Source organism: Bufo gargarizans, chromosome 2 (assembly GCF_014858855.1).
Source record: "Bufo gargarizans isolate SCDJY-AF-19 chromosome 2, ASM1485885v1, whole genome shotgun sequence".
In the NCBI taxonomy this organism is placed as follows: domain Eukaryota; kingdom Metazoa; phylum Chordata; class Amphibia; order Anura; family Bufonidae; genus Bufo; species Bufo gargarizans.
Window position 1 is genome coordinate 28,092,922 of NC_058081.1, and position 17,211 is coordinate 28,110,132.

At 46.2% G+C, this 17,211-nt stretch overlaps 1 protein-coding gene across 1 annotated transcript in view; it reads right to left on the reverse strand.

Moving 5' to 3' along the window:
- Positions 1-2,363: 2,363 nt before the first annotated feature.
- The window catches only part of LOC122929260 (chromaffin granule amine transporter-like), a 297,828-nt gene continuing 282,980 nt past the window's right edge, over positions 2,364-17,211 (reverse strand). The window contains exon 15 of the mRNA XM_044282777.1: positions 2,364-2,594. Within this exon, the coding sequence (XP_044138712.1) occupies positions 2,457-2,594 (138 nt within the window). The 3' untranslated portion in view covers positions 2,364-2,456. The remainder of the gene's footprint in view (positions 2,595-17,211) is intronic.

Sequence of the window (17,211 nt, forward strand, 5' to 3'; positions counted from 1 at the left end):
AGGTCGGTTTGAAGATGTTTTGTTCACTTTGGATATGAGATCATTCTTTCAGCCAACCCATCAACAGCCGCCCTCTGGATCCAGCCTCAGGGAACGCCTAGACTGACAAGTGTCTGACTACATCGGGTTAACAGCAGATGTGGACGTTCTGAAAAGTGAGGAACCCCTTGACTACTGGGTATGCAGGCTTGATCTGTGGCCAGAGCTGGCACAATTTGCCATGGAACTCTTGGCTTGCCCCTCGTCCAGTGTCCTGTCCAAAAGCACGTTCAGTTTAGCAGGCGGGATCGTGAACGATAAGCGCACTCGCCTAGCTCACGCTAGCTATTTTTTAAAATAAATGAGGCATGGATCTCGGAGTAATTCAACACCTGTGATGACCATGTTTAATGGAATTTCCTCATGCCAGGCCACACATATCCGCCACCACACAGAACAAATAATGGTCCTTGTCTTATGTAAATACAGTGGCATAAAAGGCCTTTTCTGTCCGGTGAATGCCTAATGTTTTGGGCCACGGAGGAATTCAACACCTGTAACGACCACGTGTTATCGAATTTCAAGAGGGAGATTTTGTTAGACATGTTTTTAATCCAATTTTATATTTTTAGTTCATTTAAACATATGTATTTAACATGTATTTGCAGTGGCTTGCAGTAAAATTGATATCCAATGACAGTCTAATATACCTCCAGCCACATAATCACTTTATCTTTCATGTACGGTGAATGCATATTTTTTTGGGCCTGTAATCTAACTGGCCAACAGTAAAATTGTTATACGGTGACCGCCTAATGTACCTCCAGCTACATAATCACTTGAAGTTTTCTGTTCGGTGAATGAATAATTTTTGGGGCCTGTAGTACACTGGCCTGCAGTAAAATAAATATCCGATGACCATCTAATATACCACCAGCCACATAATCACTTGATGTTTTCTGTCCGGTGAATGCCTAATGTTTGGAGCCTGTACTCCCTTTAAGACACATAAAAATGGCCCCTGATTAAAATACATATTTTTGTGGGAACTCATGCATTGATCCCCCTCTGGTATGTCACTGCATGCCCTTTGAAAAAGCTAGTAAGCGCAACAGACATCGGGCCATTCCTCCAGCCAGGTTGGTCATTTGCTATTTACTGTATTTATGCTTGTCATCGCTGTTTATTTGTTAGTATCAGGTGTTATAGTGTTACCTTACTTTCTATGCTGACTGTTCTCTTGACTTTGCACAGGTTTAGTTTGTATATGCCTGTGGCGTATTTATGTATTTGTAAATGAGACCTACACTCAGCATGTTAATTGTTTAACCCTCTTTTTGGTTATTCCTTGGTGTATCACATACACAGCGGTGACTGTATGCAATTATCATTATCAACATATGTACTGGCTTGGAGGTATTTTATCCACACTCCTCTGCATTCCCCTACTGGGTTTTATTTATTATGTATGTTTGCATATTTGTTTAATAAAGATTTACATGGTCATTATCCGCGGGTTTGTTTTTGCTTTATGTAGGAGGTTTATAGTTTTATGTCACTGTCCATGTTGTGGGAGTATCTGGTGGCTGCAATAATGACCTGAAGGTTTTTCAGGTTCGCCTGCGATTAAAGTGAATGGGGCCCACCGCGAACTTGCGGTTTGCGAACATTTCATCTCGTTCGCAAACTGTCCCTGTCGATGTTCGTCCATCACTACTATTAATCTCAGGGAATTTGCTCCATGGTCATCCACTTCCGTTAGCACCTCTTTCTAGACAACAACCTGAAGTTATTGGGAAGCTGCAACCTGAATTCATAGAAATCATTTGAGTCTAAATTTGGATTTTCAAATTACATAATACAAGCTAATATTTGCATCTGTATTATAACTGCAATACCCACACATTAGGGATCACCAAACCCTATCACATCTAAGTTTGGTTCAACTGACCCAGAGAAGTTCCTTGTGTTGTGCCTTTAATACAGATGCCAAAATGCACCTGTATAATGGGCAAATGGAAAGTGACCATAAGAAACTCAAGATGACAAGTGAGATGGCATTACATAATATCTCAACATCTGTGCAAAAGAAAATTTTTATTCACTTCACCAATAACCACAAGAAACATGTGAGACAGTATTTTAATAACGACATAAAAACAAAATCATTCTTAATATTACACATGGTGTTGGATATTGACTATGGTATGATTATATATTCTGTTTCTGTTCAACCTCCGAAGCACCTCTGTATTATAGGCCCTACCGTACCTCTGTATACCTCCAATTACAAAAATGCTTTCTTCTAAAATCAACGCACAGTTTGTGTGTGGTATTGTGACTTAGCCATTTTAGCCAAAGCAGCCATATTTTTGTATTCCTGAACAAGGTCTGGGTGTAAGGTGCTCTTTGGCTGATGCAGTCCAAGGTTCTCAAAAATAGGGGCAAGGTCTGAAGGCTCCTGCATATGACATATTTCAGTGAGGAATCTTCATAGTCCTGTTATTGGGAGTGCTGATGTCTTTATCACTACTGTGGTCACTGTAGATCGCTGGATCTGGGGTGTTGCGCTGGGCTATGTAGGTTTCCATAGGACATTTTTGACTTATGATGGCCTGAAAACAAAAGATAAATTATGTTACTAAAGAGGCAGGCTGCGTGCTGCTATATTCACCCTGGATAGAGGTGGGCCCCATTCCTTGTATTAATATGTTGGAGGTGAGAATGCGCTAGTTGTGGTGGGATTGACTATCTTATGTACACGAGGTGTAATGACTCAACGATAGATAATGTGACCCATCCATTGTTTTCATAAGCGATAAGCCACTGTCAGAGGAGTACAATATTTTTTTCCAGAATTTTTGCCACACAAATGATAAATTGCCACAAAATCTAAAGGTCTAGCTGCTACCTCCGGCACATTCCAATTCATCAGTCAGGTTTACCACTGATTAAAAAATAATAATATAGTAGAGCCTTTATAGTGGTGCAGAACACTGCGCCTTGCAGTAACACGCATAGGGAGTCTGCTTTGGTAGTGAAATAATACTGTGAGTCCGTATGACATGCAGATGACAAGAGTCGCTCTTAGAATCACTGCACACCTCACTTATTTGGGCAGTCACAGGGCCAAAACTGACCAAATAACTCAAGTATGAACTCAGCCTTATAGGTCGATGCTAACGCCAAGAAGAAGCGCACTCCTTTTACACCGTCGCCAGCTGATTCTACATAGATGTCTACAGAACCTGTTCTATTAAACGCGTATACAAGTAGAGCCCCCCAGACAGAGTGGAGAGGGTGTCAGCAGTAAGTTTGTGTTGACGTCACTGATTAATTTGCCCTTCCTCTGATCCGTCAAAACAATAACCCACAAAAAACGAATCCTGTCTGTGGAGCATCCACCGTCACTCGGTCAACAGTTGCTCAATAATCCATCAGTATTGCTAATGCCAAAAAAGAACAGGAGTGGATCTAAAACAGAGATGACCTGTGAATGGAATATTTGCATGTCTTGTGTGTTTTGTACCCACTCCTGCTTTTGGCTACCAAATCATAAGCCAATTCTGATGGGACCATATAGGCCTTACAGCTGCTACACAGACAGGATCCATTGTGCGTCTCATTTTTCCTTCCTTCTGACAGATCAGAAGAAAGGTCAAATAAATGAAGATGTCAGCCAGGCCGAAAGCCAAAATAATGGACCAGTTATGTAGTGGGGAGGGTGGGAACAGCATGAGAAGTCCACAGAGTGGACCTATGACATAGTGGTGAGGTGAAAGCAGCATGAGGAGACCACAGACTGGCATGATGACGAAAGATTATGGAGGTGGCGGCAGCATGAGGAGGCAACAGAGTAGCACGACAACGAAAAATTGTGGAGGTGGCAGCAGTATGAGGAGTCCACAGAGTGGCATGACGACGAGAGATTGTGGAGGTGGCAGCAGCATGAGGAGGTCACAAAGTGGCATGACGGCAAAGTGTGGAGGTGTCAGCAGCATGAGGAGGCCAGAGTAGCACGACGACGAGAGATTGTGGAGGCGGCAGCAGCATGAGGAGACCACCAAGTGGCACAATGACAGAGTCTTGAGTTGGCAGCAGTATGAGGAGGCCACCGAGTGGCACAATGACAGAGTCTGGAGATGGAAGCAGTATGAGGAGACCACAGAGTGGCCCAATGACAGAGTGTGGAGATGGCGGTGGCAGCAGCAGCATCAGGAGGAGGCAGCAGCATGCGGAGACCACAGAGTGTCAAGGTGACATAGTGTGGAGATGGCAGAAGCAGCATCAGGAGACCACAGAGTGGCAAGGTGACATAGTTTGGAGATGGCAGCAGCAGCAGCATCAGGCTACCACAGAGTGGCAAGGTGACATAGTGTGGAGATGGCAGCAGCATAAGGATACCACAGAGTGGCAAGGTAAAATAGTGTGAATAAGGCGGCAGCAGCAGCAGGAAGATACCACAGAGTGACAAGGTGGCATAGTGTGGAGATGGCAGTAGCAGAAGCAGCATCATCAGGATACCACACAGTGGCAAGGTGACATAGTGTGGAGATGGCAGCAGCAGCTGCATCAGGAGACAGAGTGGGGTGGTGGGTGGCAATCCGAGTACCCACTGACGCAGGTGGGTGAAAGAAGGAGCACTTGGCATCAGATGTGTGGCATTAGGCGGGTGGCAGCATCAGAGTAGTAGCTGAGGCAGGTAGCAAGAAGAAACCGGTCTCTTTTATCAAACTGTTGGTGTGGCACCATGAATGATCTAGTCTGATGCATCAGGAATTGGTGGTTGAAAATCCTGTCTGATCCACGCCTGATTCATCTAGACAAAGGTCAGTCTCTCTACATTTTGGATGGACAGGCGAGATCTCCTTGGTGTAACTATAGCCCCCGCCACACTAAACACCTGCTCTGTTGCCATACTACTGGCCGGGCAGGACAGCTTTTTCAGGGCAAACTCTGCTGGTTGCAGCCACAAATCCAGTTTGGCTACCCAGTAGTCCAGCGGATCTTCAATGTGAGTTGGCAGGGTGCTGTCCAAATTGCCACCACCTGCTGGTTCAGGTCCTGCTCCAGGTCTACCTGCTGCTGGTGACTAGTTTCTTCACTATGTGGGTGAAGAAAGCTACTAGTGATGTCCCGAACTATTCGCGGGCGAACATGGCTTGTTCGCATATGTTCGCCCGCCGCGGCGAACGCGATGTTCGGTCCGCCCCCAATACATCATCATTGAGCAAACTTTGACCCTGTACCTCACATCAGCAGACACATTCCAGGCAATCAGCAGCAGACCCTGCCTCCCAGACACTCCCACCTCCCCGACAGCATCCATTTTAGATTCATTCGGAAGCTGCATTCTTAGTGAGAGGAGAGACAGTGTAGCTGCTGCTGATTTAATAGGGAAATCGATAGCTAGGGCAGTGTTCTGTGTCTACAGACTCATCTGCTGTAAGGACAGCCTCCTGACAGCACCCCAAAAAGCCCTTTTTAGGGCTGGTACATCAATCTGCTTTTATATATATATATATATATATATATATATACACACTCACCTAAAGAATTATTAGGAACACCATACTAATACGGTGTTGGACCCCCTTTTGCCTTCAGAACTGTCTTAATTCTACGTGGCATTGATTCAACAAGGTGCTGATAGCATCTTGCAGTTGATGGAGATTTGAGGGATGCACATCCAGGGCACGAAACTCCTGTTTCACCACATCCCAAAGATGCTCTATTGGGTTGAGATCTGGTGACTGTGGGGGCCATTTTAGTACAGTGAACTCATTGTCATGTTCAAGAAACCAATTTGAAATGATTCGAGCTTTGTGACATGGTGCATTATCCTGCTGGAAGTAGCCATCAGAGGATGGGTATGTGATGGTCATGAGGGATGGCCAAATTCAGACTCTACCATTTGAATGTCTCAACAGAAATCGAGACTCATCAGACCAGGCAACATTTTTCAAGTCTTCAACAGTCCAATTTTGTTGAGCTTGTGCAAATTGTAGCCTCTTTTTTCTATTTGTAGTGGAGATGAGTGGTACCCGGTGGGGTCTTCTGCTGTTGTAGCCCATCCGCCTCAAGGTTGTGCGTGTTGTGGCTTCACAAATGCTTTGCTGCATACCTCTGTTGTAACGAGTGGTTATTTCAGTCAACGTTGCTCTTCTATCAGCTTGAATCAGTCGGCCCATTCTCCTCTGACCTCTAGCATCAACAAGGCATTGTCGCCCACAGGACTGCAGCATACTGGATGTTTTTCCCTTTTCACACCATTCTTTGTAAACCCTAGAAATGGTTGTGCGTGAAAATCCCAGTAACTGAGCAGATTGTGAAATACTCAGACCGGCCCGTCTGGCACCAACAACCATGCCACGCTCAAAATTGCTTAAATCACCTTTCTTTCCCATTCTGACATTCAGTTTGGAGTTCAGGAGATTGTCTTGACCAGGACCACAACCCTACATGCATTGAAGCAACTGCCATGTTATTGGTTGACTAGATAATCGCATTAATGAGAAATAGAACAGGTGTTCCTAATAATTCTTTAGGTGAGTGTATATATATATATATTTTGCAGTTGCCTGTCCGTGTGTGAGAGGCTGCAGGCCCACAGACTGTACTGTGTGCACACCACTCATAAAGGGTGTCACAATACCTTGCAGATAAAACTAAAGTCAATTTATTTTTTCTCTGTAATAAATATAAATCGCAGTTGCAAGCCAGTGAGTGTCTGGCCCACAGACTGTACTGTGGCCATTGGCCAGGCCACCACTCATACCGTTACAGGGTGTCACAGTACCTTGCAGATAAAAAAAGTGAATTTATTATTATTTTTTAAATATAATAGCAGTTGCCAGACAGTGAGAGGCTGCAGGCTCACAGACTGTACTGTGTGCACACCATTCATACAGGGTGTCACAATACCTTGCAGATAAAACTAAAGTCAATTTATTTTTTCTCTGTAATAAATATAAATCGCAGTTGCAAGCCAGTGAGTGTCTGGCCCACAGACTGTACTGTGGCCACTGGCCAGGCCACCACTCATACCGTTACAGGGTGTCACAATACCTTGCAGATAAAACTAAAGTCAATTTATTTTTTCTCTGTAATAAATATAATCGCAGTTGCAAGCCAGTGACTCATATCGGGTGTGAGAGTAAATTGCACGGACCAGGCAGAGGGCCCCACGGTCAGACCTGCAAGAGGATGGACGATGGCGCAGATAGGCAGCGGCCAACTGACTACATAGGGTGTCTCTGTAGTAGTTCAGTTTGTCCTCCCTCTCAGTGGGTGTAAAAAAAGGCCCCCATTCTGGACTGGTAGCAAGGGTCCAACAAGTTGGAGAGCAAGAAGTCATCCCTCTGCCGAATGGTGATAATTCGGCTGTCGCTACGCAAGCAAATGAGCATGGATCGGGCCATTTTTGCAAGTGACTCGGAGGGACTCCCTGCCTCCATCTCCACTGCATACTGCCATGGTGTGTCTGGGTCATCTGTCATCTTCCTGATCGCCCTGTAGCTCCTCTGGCTGCTCCGGCTCCTCCTCTCCTGCCAACTGAGTAGAAAAACCACCTATTTCGCTACACATTGCCTGTGCTCCAATGACCTCCTCCTCCTCTGCCAGTTCAGCCCCCATGTGGCTCATGTGGCCGTGAGATCTAGGTGCCACATCTCCAGTCCCCTGACCAGCCATTGTTACCACCCTCTGTTCCAGGACATTAAGAAGTGGAATGACGTCGTTCATCCCGTAGTCCTGGCAACTGAAAAATAGCGTGACATCCTCAAAAGGCCGGAGAAAATGGCAGGTGTCACAGATTAGCTGCCACTGACTAACATCAAAGTTACACAGGGGAGTACTCCTATCCGCTTGCATCATCTAGAAATCATTGTTGGCCTTTCTTTGTTCGTATAGTCGGTCCAACATATGGAGTGTGGAATTCCAACGGGTGGAAACGTTGCATATCAGCCTATGTTGGGGGATGCTGTTCTGCCGCTGCAGGTCAAGGAGGGTGTGCTTTGTGGTGTACGAGTGGCTGAAGTGCATGCAAAGTTTCCTGCCCATTTTTAGTATGTCCTGCAGATGGGTGGAAGACTTCAGGAACCGCTTGACAACCAGATTGAGCACGTGTGCCATGTAGGGAGCATGGCTCAGCCCTCCTTGACACAGCACCGACACAATGTTCTTCCCATTGGCGGTCACCATTGTTCCGATTTTGAGTTGTCGGGGAGAAAGCCAGGATTTGATTTATTGACGAAGGACACGGAGCAGTTCCCCCCCTGTGTGACTCCGTTCACCCAGGGAAACGAGTTGTCACGGCTAAGGATGGGGAAAACCCTCAGCCGTGCGGTATCAGCAGATGGGTGGTCAGAGCATGGCCAGGACAGGAATAAGGGAGAAGGTCACCTCCAATACATCCCTAATTCTGACCCTGTCTCCTATCAGTATGAGCCAACCCTGAAGGTAGGAGGGCTCATACTTTGGAACCTGATATTCCTGCTCGCCCTCAGGGTGGCCCTGGAATAGGAGCAGGGTAAGACGACCCGTTCCTTCTAGACACGGAGGAACAGGAGTCTCACTGGCCAAGCTACATAGAAAGGGGAACATAAGCAGACATATGGCAATGACAGGTAAGTGAGACTAGTACCACACTTACCTGCCACAGACACACAACCTGGAACCCACGTGCAAGTGCTGCTATCCACAACCAACACAAAGGACACAGCACAGAACAGACATCACACGGGAACCCAGTAAACCATATGCTGCAATAACAGATAAAAGGCACACCTATAAAGAGAGGTTGCCAGGTGCAACCGCATGCCTATTGCAGCAAGCTGCCTAGCACCGCTCAGGCTGCTCTGCTGCCACATACACAATGTTGCCAGCGGCAACCACAGGTGAGGCAACATACTATAGCCCTCACCTGTGATTGACAACAACACCAAGACCGCAGGCAACTGCATGCGGTTACAGGAGTCACGACCATGACGAAGGGTCGTGACAACCACACGTCGGCGCTGCCGTGCATTTTGGCAGATACGACAGGCTCAAGGACTGGCCCACCTTCTGTTCTACATATTTGTGCAGGGCTGGTTCTGCCTTTTCAGCAAAGAAATGACGGCTTGGGACTCTCCATCTCGGCTCGGCACAAGCCATCAGCTCTCTGAAAGGTGCAGAGTCCACCACTTGGAAAGGGAGGGACTGCAGCACCAGCAACGTGCACGCATAATGCTGTCTCTTGGCAATTGCTTCGGTGATCGATTGCTGACGGAATGACTGATGAGGAGTAGGAGGAGCAGGAGCATCTGGACCAGCAGTAGATGGGAATGACAGCTTCCTTCGGCTGAGGTGGTGGATCCTTAACTGGCTTAAACCGAGTGCATGCTACTGGGCAGGCTGGACACCACATCGGAGCCACGGTTCTCCTAGGCCACTGTATGGCTACGCTGGATATGTTGATGCAGGGCCGTAGTGGGCCAACATTGGCACCCTGCCCACGCTTCACCTTCTGCCCACATATACTACATATGGCCACGTTCACCTTCTCCAGCGGCTTAACAAAAAACTGCCACACCGCCGAGTAGGTGATTCTCCCCCCCAACAGTACGCAATGACTGACTGCTACTGCCGCTGCCTCCGTGGACCCCTGCACCACTACTTCCCGGGCAGGTAGGCTGCTGCGAAGACAGTGGTCTACACCAGGCATGTTTGGCTACCGACCTCCCACTGCTGTCAGCCTGCTGAATCCCGGCCACACTATCGACTTGATGGCTCCTGATGATGGTGAAGCCCCTTCTGCACCTGGCTCCCAAGTGCAATCAGCTTCATCATCATCGAGTACTCTCTGCACGTCACTGATGTCCTCCTCAATGGTCTGTGGGTCAGGAGCCTGACCAATCGCAACACCACCTCCCACGCCACACTCCTCATCACTACTTGCCAGCCTAGCGGAGGAAGCGAATGGATGTCTACTCCACATCTTGGCTGGCCAATAGCTGCTGACTGTCCTCTAGTAGCTCGTCCTCGCTAAAATGTGGAGCTGAGCCCACAGCATATAATACTTCTGGGTGAGGGAACAGAAAAAGACAGAGGCAGGTTGAGGACAGGTGAGGGCACAGGGCCTGATTCAGGGCCATTCCAACTAAGGGTTGTAGAAGTAAGTGTCACCACCAGACATCTGAGAAGCTCTGACAGACGTCCTTCAGAACCTCCTCCTTGAGGTTCCTTTTGTTTTGCTTTCCTTTTCTCATCTCGTTAGCCTCTCTCAGCTGTCATGTAGTTGCACTGATTGCATCCCTTTAAATCCCTTCCCATACTGCATCACTTTGCGGTTTATACAACTTCCTGGAGTGTATGCATGCTGGATGCTACTACTGAGTCTTCTACAGATAAGTTTTGTTCATTCATTTGTGTTTTCCTGTTTGCTGGATCCCAGGTGACCCTGACTCCCTCCGTATCAAGTGTAGGGAGCCGGTGGTCATGTCCCCTCACTATTATAGGGGGGTTCAGGTGTTATACAGTCGAGGTACGAGGATATGCGATCATCTACCATTGAGATTTTTGCATAGGCTGAGTAGTTAGGGAGAGAGCCAGGTCTGTTGCAGGGCTCTCCCTTTTGTTCCTTAGTTTTGGATCCAGTCAGGGATAACGCTCAGTCCTGGGCCTTTTCGCTGCCGGTGGGGGCACGGCCCCTCTGTTCAGTGGATGATTTTTTTTTAGCCCTGGGTCAGATATATGATGATCCGGATCGTATTGCTCTGGCTGAGTCTAGACTACGTCTTTTATGCCAGGGTAAACAGTCCGCAGAGATATACTGTTCAGAATTTCGGAGATGGGCAGCTGATACTGGGTGGAATGATGCTGCACTCAGAAGTCAATTTTGCCATGGTCTTTCAGAGGGATTGAAAGATGCATTTGCCTTTCATGAGAGACCTAGCTCCTTGGACTCTGCTATGTCTCGGGCCGTTCGTATTGACAGGCGTCTTAGAGAGAGAGGAGAGATCACTCCTTCTTGTCATACTCAGTCCAAGGACAGTGCGGCGGTCTCATTCAGTGCACAGGGGTCTCAGTCGCTCTCAATCCCTTCTGAGCAGGAGCCCATGCAGCTGGGTTTGCTTGCCTCTGACAATAGAAGATTCAGCTCTCATAGGAAGGTTTTTTTCTGTTGTGGAGGTATAAATCATTTGGCAAATGTTTGTCCCTCTAGGAGATTCAGGCAGTTTTTTGAGAGTAATAAAGAAACAAAAATAAAAAAATCCTCTAAAGACGTTCCATCTGTTACTATTGGCAAGGTTGATGCGGAAATTGAAGGTTTTCCGTTTGCTTGTAGTTCCCGTTTTGTCCTACCTGCCAGAGTGGCGCTAGAGAGCAAGAACATTTTTGGTGAGATTTTTGTAGATAGTGGAGCAGCTGTCAATCTCATTAATAATCAATTTGCTATAACTCATGGTTTCCAGGTATGCACTTTGGGAAAGGATATACCGTTTTTTGCTATTGATTCCGTTCCACTTTCTCAGAAATCGTTAAAGGGCATAGTTCACAATATCCGTTTGATTGTGAGTGATACTCATGTTGAGGATGTGTCATGTTTCGTCCTAAGCGGGTTGCCTACTCCTCTAGTGTTGGGGCTACCCTGGCTCACTAAACATAACCCCACCATTGATTGGCAAGCGAGGCAAATAAATGGTTGGAGTGACTTTTGCAGAGAGAATTACCTCACGACATCTGTTTCAGAGGTTTCTACTAAGACTGTACCATCTTTTCTCTCTGAATTTTTGGATGTGTTTTCTGAGAGTGGTGTTCAGGAATTGCCCCCTCACAGGGAGTACGATTGCCCTATTAATCTCACCCCAGGCGCCAAGCTGCCTAAATCTCGTTTATACAATCTCTCCCAACCTGAAAGGGTCGCTATGCGTGCTTATATCTCTGAGAGTCTGAGAAAGGGACACATACGACCCTCAAAGTCACCTGTTGCCGCAGTTTTTTTCTTTGTTAAGAAAAAAGATGGTTCTTTAAGACCATGTCTGGATTTCAGGGAGCTGAACAGTATCACAATTCGTGACCCTTATCCGCTTCCTCTGATCCCGGACAAGTTTAACCAGATTGTTGGGGCTAAAGTTTTTTCCAAGTTGGATCTAAGAGGGGCATACAACCTGGTCAGGGTCAGAGAAGGAGACGAATGGAAGACGGCCTTTAATACCCCTGAGGGCCATTTTGAGAATTTGGTTATGCCTTTTGGTTTGATGAATGCTCCAGCCGTCTTTCAGCATTTTGTGAACAGCATTTTTTATCATTTAATGGGGAAATTTGTATTAGTGTATCTAGATGACATTTTGATTTTTTCTCCTGATTTCAAAGCTCATAAGGAACACTTACGTCAGGTCTTGCTCATCCTTCGGGAGAATAAATTGTATGCTAAACTGGAAAAATGTGTATTTGCGGTTCCAGAAATTCAATTTCTGGGGTTTCTTCTCTCCGCTTCTGGTTTTCGCATGGACCCCGAGAAGGTCCGCGCTGTGCTTGAGTGGGAGCTTCCTGAGAATCAGAAGGCGCTGATGCGTTTTTTGGGTTTTGCCAATTATTACAGGAAGTTTATTTTGAATCATTCCTCTGTTGTTAAACCACTCACTGATATGACTAGAAAAGGGGTAGATTTTTCCTCCTGGTCGGTAGAGGCGCATAAGGCCTTTTCTAATATCAAGGAGAGTTTTGCTTCCGCTCCCATCTTGGTACAACCTGATATTTCTCTACCCTTCGTAGTTGAGGTTGATGCTTCTGAGGTGGGTGTGGGTGCGGTCTTGTCTCAGGGTCCCTCTCCTGCCAAATGGCGACCGTGTGCCTTTTTCTCGAAGAAACTCTCCTCCGCAGAGAGAAATTACGATGTGGGAGATAGGGAGTTGTTGGCCATCAAGTTAGCTTTTGAGGAATGGCGCCATTGGCTAGAGGGAGCCAGACACCCTATTACCGTGTTTACTGACCATAAGAATCTGGCCTACTTGGAGTCAGTCTTTGTTCTTTTCAAGGTTTAATTTTGTTGTCACGTTCCGCCCTGGGGTTAAGAATGTGAAGGCTGATGCCCTGTCACGTTGTTTTCCGGGAGGTGGGAATTTTGAAGACCCGGGTCCCATTTTGGCTGAAGGTGTGGTGGTCTCTGCTCTTTATCCTGAATTGGAGGCAGAGGTTCAGGTAGCCCAGTCAGAGGCTCCTGATCTTTGTCCTCCTGGGAGGTTGTTTGTGCCTCTCACTTTAAGACACAAGATCTTTAAGGAGCACCACAATACTGTCCTTGCTGGGCACCCGGGGGCAAGAGTCACAGTGGATCTCATCGCTCGGAGATTCTGGTGGCCGGCGCTTCGTAAGTCGGTTGAGGGTTTTGTGGCAGACTGCGAGACCTGCGCTCGTGCCAAAGTCCCTCATTCACGGCCATCAGGTCCTCTCCTTCCGTTACCCATTCCTTCCCGTCCTTGGACACTTCTGTCCATGGACTTCATTACAGACCTGCCTCGTTCCTCGGGGAAGACTGTGATTTTGGTGGTGGTGGACCGTTTTAGCAAAATGGTGTATTTCATTCCTTTTCCTGGCTTGCCCAATGCTAAGACGCTGGCGCAGGCATTTATTGATCACATTGTAAAATTGCATGGTATTCCTTCGGACATAGTCTCTGATAGGGGCACACAGTTTGTTTCCAGATTCTGGAAGGCTTTCTGTTCTCGCTTGGGGGTTCGGTTGTTATTCTTTTCTGCTTTCCACCCACAGTCGAATGGTCAGACAGAGCGCGTCAATCAGAATTTGGAGACATATCTGCGCTGTTTTGTGGCGGATAATCAGGAGGATTGGTGTTCTTTTTTGTCCCTTGCTGAGTTTGCTTTAAATAACCGTCATCAGGAGTCCTCTGATAAGTCACCATTTTTTGGTGCATATGGGTTTCATCCGCAGTTTGGGACATTCTCTGGAGAGGGGTCTTCTGGTTTACCTGATGAGGACAGATTCTCCTCGTCTTTGTCATCTATTTGGCAAAAGATTCTGGATAATCTAAAGAACATGAGTGAGAGATATAAGCGTGTGGCGGATAAGAGACGTGTGCCTGGTCCGGACCTGAATGTTGGTGATCTGGTGTGGTTGTCTACTAAGAATATCAAATTGAAGGTTCCCTCCTGGAAGTTGGGTCCTAAGTTTATTGGGCCTTACAAAATCTTGTCCGTCATCAATCCTGTTGCCTACCGTCTTGATCTTCCTCAGACTTGGAAGATCCATATTGTTTTTCATAAGTCCTTATTAAAACCTTATGTCCAACCCATTGTACCCTCGTCTTTGCCTCCTCCTCCGATTGTGGTTGATGGTAATCTTGAATTTCAGGTCTCTAGGATTGTGGATTCTCGTGTTGTCCGCGGTTCTCTCCAGTACCTCGTTCATTGGGAGGGTTATGGTCCTGAGGAGAGGATGTGGGTCCCAGTGACGGACATTAAGGCCACTCGTCTCATCAGGGCTTTCCAAAGGTCCCATCCTGAGAAGGTGGGCTCTGAGTGTCCGGAGTCCACTCGTAGAAGGAGGGGTACTGTCACCACCAGACATCTGAGAAGCTCTGACAGACGTCCTTCAGAACCTCCTCCTTGAGGTTCCTTTTGTTTTGCTTTCCTTTTCTCATCTCGTTAGCCTCTCTCAGCTGTCATGTAGTTGCACTGATTGCATCCCTTTAAATCCCTTCCCATACTACATCACTTTGCAGTTTATACAACTTCCTGGAGTGTATGCATGCTGGATGCTACTACTGAGTCTTCTACAGTTAAGTTTTGTTCATTCATTTGTGTTTTCCTGTTTGCTGGATCCCAGGTGACCCTGACTCCCTCTGTATCAAGTGTAGGGAGCCGGTGGTCGTGTCCCCTCACTATTATAGGTGTTATACAGTCGAGGTACGAGGATATGCGATCATCTACCATTAAGATTTTTGCATAGGCTGAGCAGTTAGGGAGAGAGCCAGGTCTGTTGCAGGGCTCTCCCTTTTGTTCCTTAGTTTTGGAACCAGTCAGTGGGATCTTCATTTTGTGTCTTCTAGTTTTCTATACACCTTCCGTGACAGTAAGAGAACGCCGGACCATAGAAGCCAAGCGTATGGACAACAAGGGGCACACTTTCGTAACCAGTTGATTAACAAAATTCAATTTAATGTATGACGATGCTTTTCGTGGTTCCACTGACCCCTTTATCAAGTCTGGAATAAAGTCAGCTGAGTAGCTGCTATGGCCGCTGATCACCCGGCACGTGGAGGACGTTGACTTTGGCCTTCACTGTGGTGCGCCCAATTTGGTGCAACCTAAATAGGTGAGCAAACCATTTTTCACTATCTGCGGATTTAATGTTCACTAGACATACTCACCCTATAAGCGCCTTTCTCTGCTTATTTCCACTAATAACTAAGGGTTGTGTATGACGAACCCACCGACTGTTGGCTGGGGGTGTCTGATGTCACTTGGGATGAAGTGGATGAACGAGTTAACCAATCAAGAACCGCTGGGTTGCAGGTCAAGACACAACCGCTATATAACACCGGGAGCTTAGGCCTCTCGCTGCGACTCCTCCTGCTACGCCCCCTTACTCTGCTGCGACTTCTGCCTGCGCCAGAAACATTTATGCCTCTGCCACTCCTTTGTGCATGGCCTGGCACTTCTCTGTCTGACATACTTTTACCTTAACTAAATAAATTAAAAGCAAATTAAAACATCCCTAAAAGCGAAAAAAAAAAAAAAATATTTTTGTACTGAAATAGGCCACTAAACGCTTTTAGCAGAAATAACTGCACCAGTGAAGTGCGTATATATTTTTCTTTCTGTACTGAAATAGGCCACTAAATGCTTTTGCCACAAATAACTGCACCTTCTCTTTGCGAATCAATTTTTTCCTGAAATTCAGATCGAATTCCACTTCGTCTGATTCGATTCGCTCATCTCTAGTAGCAGGTGATGAGATGATGTGTGCCAGCATGGGGCAGAAGCCATATAGACAGAAAATCATTTTCCCATGAGCACAAGCATGAAGAAACTGTCAATTCTGTCCCCCAATACCATAAAAAAAAAATAGTTACTCACTTCCCTTAACCCAAAAATGAAACCCATTGAGGTCTCCCTGATCTGTTTTTTACATTTTTATAAAATAAGCCTAGAAAGAATATTTAATGAAGAATGCTGCAGAAACTCAAATTACACACCTTATCTGCAGATTAACATCATACACACCACAACTGTAGCAGAAACTTCTTGTACACACCTCAGCTGTAGTAGAACAACATAATACACTCTTCAGCTGCTGCAGAACCTCATAATACATGTCAGATGCTCTATAACACTGTTTCTCAACCTGCGGTATGTGTATGCGGTTGAGGTGCCGTAGGGTTAGGGGCTACATAGGATTAGCCTAACATCCAGCAATGTTTCATTGCCACACTGCCGAGTAGGTGATTTTCCCCCCCAACAGGCCACTCCACATTCAACTCAACTGCTTTGCTCAGAACGGTGGGGACACTATGTTTGGGGAACTATTACAGTCAAGGGCAATATTGGTGGGTACAAATGTTTTGATGGCACTATGTGGTAATAATTATTAATGGGGGCACTGTGTGGTACTAGTATCTTCGGGGACACTATCTGTTTTTGCATTATAGTATTTGGTTCAGTAGGCACAGCAGGCACAGTATTGGGGTGGCAGGGTGGGGTTTTAAGAAGGTGGGGAGGATGATGGAAAAGTGAGGAACTCAAGATGCCTGTGTGACAACCTTTGCAGAGGTGACACATGGTTCAAAGAATTCATCATGGTGGTCTGGTCCTGTATATCAGAGCAGACATCACTGGATGTAATAGGTACAGTCATGTGAAAAAATTAGGACACCCTTTGAAAGCATGTGGTTTTTTGTAACATTTTTAATAAAAGGTTATTTCATCTCCGTTTCAACAATACAGAGAGATTAAAGTAATCCAACTAAACAAAGAAAACTGAAGAAAAGTCTTTTCAAGATCTTCTGTAAATGTCATTCTACAAAAATGCCTATTCTAACTGAGGAAAAAGATAGGACACCCTCACATGTATTCCCTCTTAAATTGGCTCAGATCTCACACAGGTATATCACACCAGGTGCACATAATTAGTAGATCGTTACTCTGCATGTTGAATGAGGCTTGCCCTATTTAAACCTCAGACATTTAGTTTGGTGTGCTCCTGACTGTTGAAGTGAGAGTGAGCACC